The following is an 8510-nucleotide window of genomic DNA, read 5'->3' as shown; positions in this document are numbered from 1 at the left end:
ATTGGTCCAGTGCGGGCGGCCCGGGAGAGGAGGCTATGGGCAATGGCGCTACCCTGGCAGGTCTAAACAATAAAGCATATGTTTATTATCCTGTTTTTGTCTAGCTTTGAATGACTAAGATTATGATAATACAGTCACATTGTAACATGGTTAGGCACAGTCCTGTCGTCTAAAGTTACAATTACAAGCAAATTTTACTGGGAAAAAGCAACATGGATAAAAATGTGTATGCGGCATTTGTGAAGTTGTTTGAAATAACAAACAGTTCAATTTGTGACAATCAAATTTTTCCATAGTTTTTAAATTCTGCATACACTCGGTCAATAATAGTTGTTAATGTACAATATATTAATATCACTGTCATGAAATAAATTCCAACCACAGTGTCCAAGTCTTTTTTAACAGTGAGGCCTGTGTGAGGGATGGTAAGTGGGTAATTTAAATGACCTGTATACATCAAATGACCTGTATACATCAAAGTCTGAGTCTCTGGTTTACCTGTGGCAGAAGCTGGTATCAGTGGCTGCTGGGACTTGAAACTTCTGCAGAGCACTGTTGAGAAGACAGGACTGGCACTGGTCCAACTCCATCATCACTGGGCTCCTGAAATATAGAATCAAGTATAGTGATTTCTTCAATCTGTCTGTATAGTGATTTCTTCAATCTGTCTGAGTGATTAACCTGGATTACCTGAGAGTCTGTGCTCACTGCAGCAGCAGAGAAGTGATCCTCCATCTCCACGACTTCAGCAGCTTCAGTGTTGACTTGTGTCCTGTGTTTGTCCCAGTCTAAAACAACCGGACGACAGCCTGGCTCTAGATACTGCAGCCCAAATCTCTCCCTGTGTCCCTGTTTAATGCCTGCAGAGCTGCATATTTGGCCCTCCTGTCACTCTGACAGAGGCTGTGTTTAGCTGTGTAATCAACAGGGGGTCAAACACAGCTGGCAGCTCGACACCAGGCTGCTTCAGGTCCACCAGCCGCTGAAAGTTCCACCTCACCACTCCAGTCAATGCCTGGGCCTGGAAGAGCTCACAGGAAACCCGGTTTCCTGTCACCCACTGGGCTTGGTGAGAGTGGAAGCCCTCCTGCTGAGATGTGCCTCTCACGGGAATCCAAATAGGTACAGCAGCTCCTGCGCCCTTGGTGTTATTGAGCTGCAAGGTGCCACCATACCTGTATAGGATTCCTCCTTGACCTCAGGGTCGCTCAGGCAGCCTCTCAGGATGTGGATGCGCTGAATCCTCCACACCCTCAACATGGAGGCCTTGAAGAGGGGCACATCGTTGCTGTCCTTTGCCAGGTAGAAATGATGTAAAACATCTTCTACCCTCTGCAGCAGTTCTCTGGGCTGTGGCACCTTCGTTCTACAGTGCTCTCTGATGTGCTGCTTGGTGGGGTTAGCAGGAGAGATTTTGCAGAACTTGTACGCCTCCTGGAGCCTCTTGAGGTCACCCTGGTCCACCACAACGAATGCTGCAGAGAGGAACTGGCAAAAGGAACTATAAAGGGAATGGTGTTCTGACACACACTCTCTGGTAAACCGGCGCATGCAGTGAAACAAGTCTAACTTGATGGTGATGTCTTGGTTAAACTTGAGTCTTGAGGCACTGTTGTTTGCCAGGTTTCCAGAGGTCGCTTGTGCCACGATGGCCTCTGAGGTCCTCCAGCAGTCCCATGAGATGTGATCCTGAGCCCCAGGTTGCAGGACCTTAAAGGCAGCACAGCAGTCCCTAAAACATTGAAAAGACAAAAATACCTGTATCTTACAATTTGTTCTGTACAAAATGGGTCTTATTCACAATATAAAACAATTTACTGCAAGTTTTCCATCTCTTTTATTTTTGGTATGTATTTGGCCTAACAAAACGTCAATTACTATATAAGCTGTGCAAAAAAACAAAAGAAAAAACAACAACACAAAAACAGCATTAAAAAATATGTAATGTACAACAAGTTAAAATACTAAAATAATGTTTTCAATTGAAACTTATTCTTTATACCTGTCAACCCACTGGAAGTTTGCCTTCTGCACTCCTGCTGCAGTGTAGCGTTGCGACAGACCCTCATACATGGTATAAAGGGACCTATCACACTCAGACTGCAGCATCACCCAGCTCAGGATCATCCAGTTCTCGTTCATAATAGCATAGGAAGACATGGTGCCAGATGACAGCACAACCTTCCTAGCTACTTTGCGGGTGATCTGCCCTCAGTGCCTGTCCAAAGGTACCTTGAAGCAGCAGAGTGAGGAGCTGCTCCTGGCGCTGATACTCGGACCAGGCAATCGACAAGGTAGTGAGATGAAACAGACACTCCGCACCAGCCATCTGCATCTGAGTATCCACCAAATGGCGCAGGAGTATCTGCCTGTCTGAGGAGCCCAGTGATGGTTCTCTGGCCGTAGACTCCTGCTTCACCGTCCCTGACGTTCTGCACACTCAGCAGGTAGGCCAGGTGAGCTCTCTCATATTTAAGATGAAGTGCCTCCGTCAGCTGCTTGGACATGTCCTCTGGTGATCTGCCGCTCGTCTCATCTCGTCCATCACAGACTTGCAGATGGCCTTTTTGTGTCAGGAAAGCTGGCACAATGTTGCTGAAGCGCTCTGGTAGCTTCTCCAGCCACGGCTTGTCAGCATGCCAGTACTTTTTACAAGCCTTGCAGGTGAGCCGCGAGGCTAAAATATAATACTGTCCGCTGGTGCCAATGACGACTCTGGGCCTTCCGACGCCAGAGGAAGCTACCTGAGGGTTGGGACAGCCATAAAGACAGGGCAAGATGTAATTGTTTCTAACCCTCTCCATGATTGTGTGCTCTGGCTTCCAGATGAAAAATGGATGAAGCTGAAAGTACTTTGGTGAGGGCAGCTCAGAGATTGAGTCGATGAGCTCAGGCTGAGGTGGATAACGCCACAGGGACAGCATGTTCATCAGGTGACGTACTGGGCGTGACCCCGGCCAGAGCCCCAACGCCTCCATCTCAGTCTTCATCCAGATCTTCTGCTGCTGGGAGCAGTTCCACTGTGCAACATCTTGATCATGGCCTGGGACAGAGGCTGCAGGCTGGTGTGGGGCATCTAATGGGACAGGAGGTGCTGGACATGGCGAAGCTGTTAAAACACAACAAAAAACTACAGTATATACACAATAAGAGAAAAAGGAAGAGACCTCTGTACCAGTGACTGCTATGGTTAAAACAATGCAGCAATAAAGGACAAAATGATCCGCAAACTGATAGAGCTCCCATTAATCCATGATTTATTTTGTGTCAAGTGACGTTTCAAACAACGCAGAGCTCTTCCTCAGACTTGTACCCATTACAAGTCTGAGGAAGAGCCTGCGTTACTATTTTTCCTTTTTTGATGCATGTTAGAAGTTTATGATCCAGCACCCTTTCAATATTTCTTTGGGATGTGCGTGTTATTATCTTTTTTCTATGATTAAAACAGTGTCACAAAAATAAATACCTTCATCAAGGACAGTGTCTATTTGTGCTTCCACAGGGGCAATATTCTGTAATGATGAATCTGGGATGGTGAGATACAAACAGGACAGGCATGTGAGACATACAGATTACTTATGAAAATTAAGATATTCTGTCTCACAGCATGTAAGAAAATAAAACATTTACCTTCAGGAAGACATGGAGCTGCTGTTATCCCAGGCCCAGAAGATGAACTGTGGGAGACTGGCTTTTCATGTGCTTTTAAAAAAGTTGCAACAAAAATTGTATAAAACCTTAACAGACACCGGATGTCGTATCTACTTCACATTATTTAACACATTTGATTTGTCAGAATGAAACTGATCAATATCTGAGATACACTGGTAGTATAAGAGGATGACATACTTTGTCTAAACACTTTGGGCGTCTGCTCTTCTATCCCAAGTTGTGGAGCGATGGCAAGCAGCTGAGGAGGGACTGGCAGTGGGGTCTTCACTGTAGCTGTAGGATTAAAAGAAAAAAAACAAGAAAGTTCACACGACATTCAAGATAATTTAAAGTGTGAAGTAAAGAACTAAAATAACCTTTCACAGGGGGGTCACTAGGCTCAGCAGGTCTGGAAACAGTAGCTGTAGCTGTTGGCTTTGTCCTGTGAGCTGTAAAATTCAATGTCATTTTCCTCACACAGTCAAGTTTGTTTAAGCTTAACAATGTGTCTTTACCTGTTGTTTCTGTAGTAACTGCTGGTACAGACTAAAAACATCCAGTTTTACTAAATTGTGAATTGCCATTATTTTAAATAGAAAAAAATAAAAGCTTTAAAGTGTTTGCAAACAGGTAAAGCACAGAAACAACATTAATAAACTATAGTACACACATCACCTGTCAGTCAAAGATGTGGCATGTTAACCTGTATCTGAGCTACATTTTTAACATGCCACATCCTTATATGACAGACTGAAAAAAGCATGCAAAAAAAAACCAAAGCACTTACCATCATCGCTGACATGTTAATTCCTTATGTTAGTAGGAGAGTAAAAGAACACAAGCATCAGAACAGGCCGGAACATGGCCAAAACAACAAACTAGTTGACAGAACAGTAATGGCAGGTGAATTCTGGTTCAAACAGAATCCTCCCTCCACACTGATAGAGTAAAACCTGTTGATAGAGATACAGCTGGGGCACTGGAGACTTCTGCTGGTGGCTCTGAAAGCACAGGTGATACAAAACTTTAATCATGTACAGTAACATTTTAAAGAAACTCTGTTAATTAATACAATAGATCCACTTACTGAATTCAATGTCAAATTCAGATGGAGGCAGGTTTAACATCGCTCTCTCCAGCTCCTCATCCTCCTCCATCACTAGGCGACAAATAACAGTAATATTTATTGTGTTAGGTACATTTAATGTTCACATTAAATCAGTATTTGCATATTTTTGTAAACTGACCAAGAGATCTAGATGTGTGTGTGGAAGCAGCCGATGTAGAAGAGACTTCTGCAGGCGGTGGACAGGACTCAGCCCTCTGCTGCTGGAGGAGGTACTGCTGCAGGTTGTACATCTTGCTGTTTTTAATACACTTTACTCCGACAATAAAAGCAGCGTAACCGTCCTCCCTGCTCTCCCAGATCTGCCTCCAGGTGTGCTTGGCTCCAAAGCCAACTACATTGTCCCCCTCTGATGAGACTGGTGGCGCAGGCTTCCTGGAGAGAAGGTACTCCCTCAGGTCCTCAATTTCCTGGAAGCTCCTGGCATAGTCCAGGAATGACAGCAGGCTGTCCTTGCTGTTCCCTTGGGGGTTGAAGGTCCCAGCTCTCTCCTCCTCTTCTACCTTATTGATGAGGTAGATGGTGTAGCCGACATCATTTTCAAGGAGCCACCTGTATGGTTTCCCCTTGTATTTTCCAAACTGCAGCATGTACTCCCCCATCACCTCCTGTCGGTCCGACACATCACCCCCCCGCTGAAGGACCGCAGTGAGAGCATTAGACCTCACAAGGTCATGTCTCTGAGGGGGAGACTTGTCCTGAAGAGAAGGGTTTTTTTTAATTCTCATGGCCTCATCTGAGGGGTCCTGCCGCAGATGGCCAGATGGACCCTTCCTGAAGGACACTGTCATCCTTCCTGGGAAGAAGCTGAAGGACTTCTTCATTATCTCCTGTGCACAGCACAAACAATGCACATTATATGGTAATAATTAAACATGTAATCCTGCCGTCAGCAGAGTTATTCATGTTTACATTAATCAATCAGCATTTTTAATGTCTAGGTAACAATGTTTGATATTACACAGATGGATGGTAGATAAAGAAGATAGAAGGAGATATACTTTATTAATCCCTAAGGGTAAATTCTATTTTTTTCACTCTATTTTCATATACACACAGGCCCAAAATACACACACATGCACAAATTGTGGATGAATAGACATACATGCAGGCAGGCAGACTGACAGACATATAGATAGATAACATGAAAGAAATGAGATGACAAAATGTCTGTTTCACTAAAATCATTCATTCATTCATTCATTCATTCTAACATGTAGACTCTTTACCCACTCAAAATGTACACTAAACCTGCCCAAAATATGACTGTGGCAAAATATTCACAATAACTGCTCATGAACTTACAAAACGATGGGACAAAAGACCTCAGTTTTAAAGTCACGTTACAAAACATGATGAATGAGTCACATAAAACAAGATTTCATGTCAGTCTCAGCAAGAGAGGGACTGAAAAAGGGATTGACAGCTCTTTCACATGTGCAAAGTACTAAAATTAGCCATTGTTAACACTGACATATAATTTTACATACAGCCCATAACCTTAATGTAACGTACCGAACCTCAGCTAACGTTACTGTAATACAGTTAACGTTAGCAAACAACAGACCGAGACAGAACAACAAAACTTGAGCATACTCTTTGCAATATTATACAGTTTGGCCAAATACTCATCTGAGAATCGTTAATTTTGTACTTAAAACTTACGTTTGACGAGTATGACTCTTTGTTTACTGTGATAAAAAACACCGCGAAATGGAAAAAGCCCACTGCTCTCTGTTTACTGCTGCTGTTGTTCTGTCTGTCACTCACAGAGATAACGTCTCCTTACTGTAAAGAAAGGGGGGAAACAGCGCCACCAAAATCCCACTTGTGGTCAAAATATATATTGCAGTGTTAGGGTAAGAACTACCGTTGAGAATGAATGGAAAAGTTAAGGGAGTTAGTGTCTACTATACTCGCCGCCCGCGCGGGAGACCGGGGTTCGATTCCCCGACGGGGAGTAACACTTTTTCTCTTTCCCCTCCCCAACAGTGTCATTACATTCACCTCATGTTTCACTCACTGCCTATGACATTAACCTTTATCTTGTTTCAATAGGACATTGTACTACAGGATGATTTTATTTTATTTTAACATAAATGTTTGTGTATGTTACATTCACTGGCATTAAATTCAGAAAAGTAGCTGTATTTTTTCCAGACACATTGATATACAACTTACCTCTTACAGATGGGGCTGAAGCACACTGCCACAGTGGTTTTTTCATACGGTTTAAGTTGACCCTGCTTGGGAACACATACCAGGACCTGAGAGACGTCTTGGGTGGCTGGACTGCACCTCTTCATTCTCTCCAGCAGGGCGGCGTCTGTGCTCTTCTGCAGGTCTGTTCCCTACACAGCCATCACAGTCAAAGCATTGTTTCATTTTTAGTTTAGTACAACTGGTCTCCAACCTGTAACAATGCCTATTTGCATAGCAGCTGTGCAGGCTGGCAGCTACACCTACTTCCCCTGAGGGCATCACTCACCACCTCAGTCCCAGCAGCAGTGTCCTGGAGCAGGCAGACCCAGTCACATGCCGTGGGCGCGTTATTTCTCAAAACCACATTCTCCACACGGGACGTCCCAAAGTATGCAGGTCCAAACCACAGACAGGATAGTGGAGCCCCCTGTAAAACCGCACAGAGTTATATTTTGTTCAGCTACAGAAATAAGCACAAACATCTTTACATGAACACCAGTTAAAGAGATAAAGGATCAATGGATTATCACCATTAAGTGCTATATCAATTACACAGGAACCACTGAATTACCTGCAGGTCAAAAACCTCAAGGCGCTGGTCCACCACCTTAGCCCTTATACTGAGAACTACAGCAGGGTGATTCTGGAATTTCAGCCTGTGACAAAGAGAGGGTGAGGCATATGTAAAGTGGACGTGTACTTCAATGTACATTTCCCAGCATAAAATGATACAATTATTTTCCCGTAAGACTACTGGTACCCCTACTTACAATGTATTCTCCTTCACAAAATATCAAGAGCTAATTTTTTGAGCTTCTACAAAAATCTGCATCAATACATGTTGTCTGTGTTCACAATTATCTTGGACTGGTGTTGCAGAGCTTTTCTTACAGAGCCTTCTCATCAATCTGCCTCGGTCTGTCTGTGCGCAGTTCCACTTTAAGCCGCTGGGTGGCACCAGGTGCTATGACTCCACTGAAGGGTGAGAGTCTGACTGAGGGGTCTCCATTGTACTGCACCTGAAACTCACCTCCAATGCACACACACAAACACATGAGTATTTCCATGGACTGAATTTAGTAAATTGTTTGTACTGCTTAATGCAATCCCAGTACAGGTTTAAATCTGAGAACAGATACCTTCACATCCAGACAGTTCATGTGTTAACAGGGCAAACCTATTTTCTCGAACAACAGTTTATCAATGGCAATGTATTTAGCATAAAAAGCTCACTGCATCTAAGAAAATGAGAATACCAGCCCTGGGCAACATATTGTCTGTACCAAGTTACATGCACATGTGTATGTGGAACCGCGAATTACATGCACAGATCACATTTTATGTGCGCACAGTGCTGCATGATTTCTTTCTCACATAGTCCAGCATGAATATGCTATCAGACAAGATGTCTTTATAAAGAAATGCAAGTATATTATATCTTATCAACTACTAGCCTTCTTTTGTAATGTTGAATATTAGTGTTTTAAATGAGGAAAGGGTAAAGAATGAGGTCACTTGCACAACAGTATTA

General features: G+C 43.5%; 1 protein-coding gene, 1 long non-coding RNA gene and 1 pseudogene across 2 annotated transcripts in view; 1 reads left to right on the top strand and 2 right to left on the bottom strand.

The window, feature by feature from the left end:
* The window catches only part of LOC125884709 (islet cell autoantigen 1-like), a 74688-nt pseudogene that overhangs the window by 32956 nt on the left and 33222 nt on the right, over positions 1-8510 (top strand).
* LOC125884717 (cilia- and flagella-associated protein 47-like) overlaps positions 1-8510 on the bottom strand; it is a 124358-nt gene that overhangs the window by 113431 nt on the left and 2417 nt on the right. The window contains exons 4-7 of the mRNA XM_049569833.1: positions 7871-8009; positions 7551-7635; positions 7266-7406; positions 6959-7128 (exon numbers count right to left, since the gene is read on the bottom strand). Of these exons, the coding sequence (XP_049425790.1) occupies positions 6959-7128; positions 7266-7406; positions 7551-7635; positions 7871-8009 (535 nt within the window). The remainder of the gene's footprint in view (positions 1-6958; positions 7129-7265; positions 7407-7550; positions 7636-7870; positions 8010-8510) is intronic.
* Positions 2685-5029, bottom strand: LOC125884721 (uncharacterized). The gene is made up of 8 exons (XR_007448755.1): positions 4899-5029; positions 4739-4810; positions 4439-4652; positions 4029-4100; positions 3850-3945; positions 3631-3702; positions 3467-3526; positions 2685-3109 (listed from the first exon to the last, which is right to left on the bottom strand). It is a non-coding gene; the product is annotated as an uncharacterized LOC125884721 (long non-coding RNA).

Source organism: Epinephelus fuscoguttatus, linkage group LG24 (assembly GCF_011397635.1).
Source record: "Epinephelus fuscoguttatus linkage group LG24, E.fuscoguttatus.final_Chr_v1".
Lineage (NCBI taxonomy): Eukaryota > Metazoa > Chordata > Actinopteri > Perciformes > Serranidae > Epinephelus > Epinephelus fuscoguttatus.
This window is presented reverse-complemented; position numbering and strand designations above follow the sequence as displayed.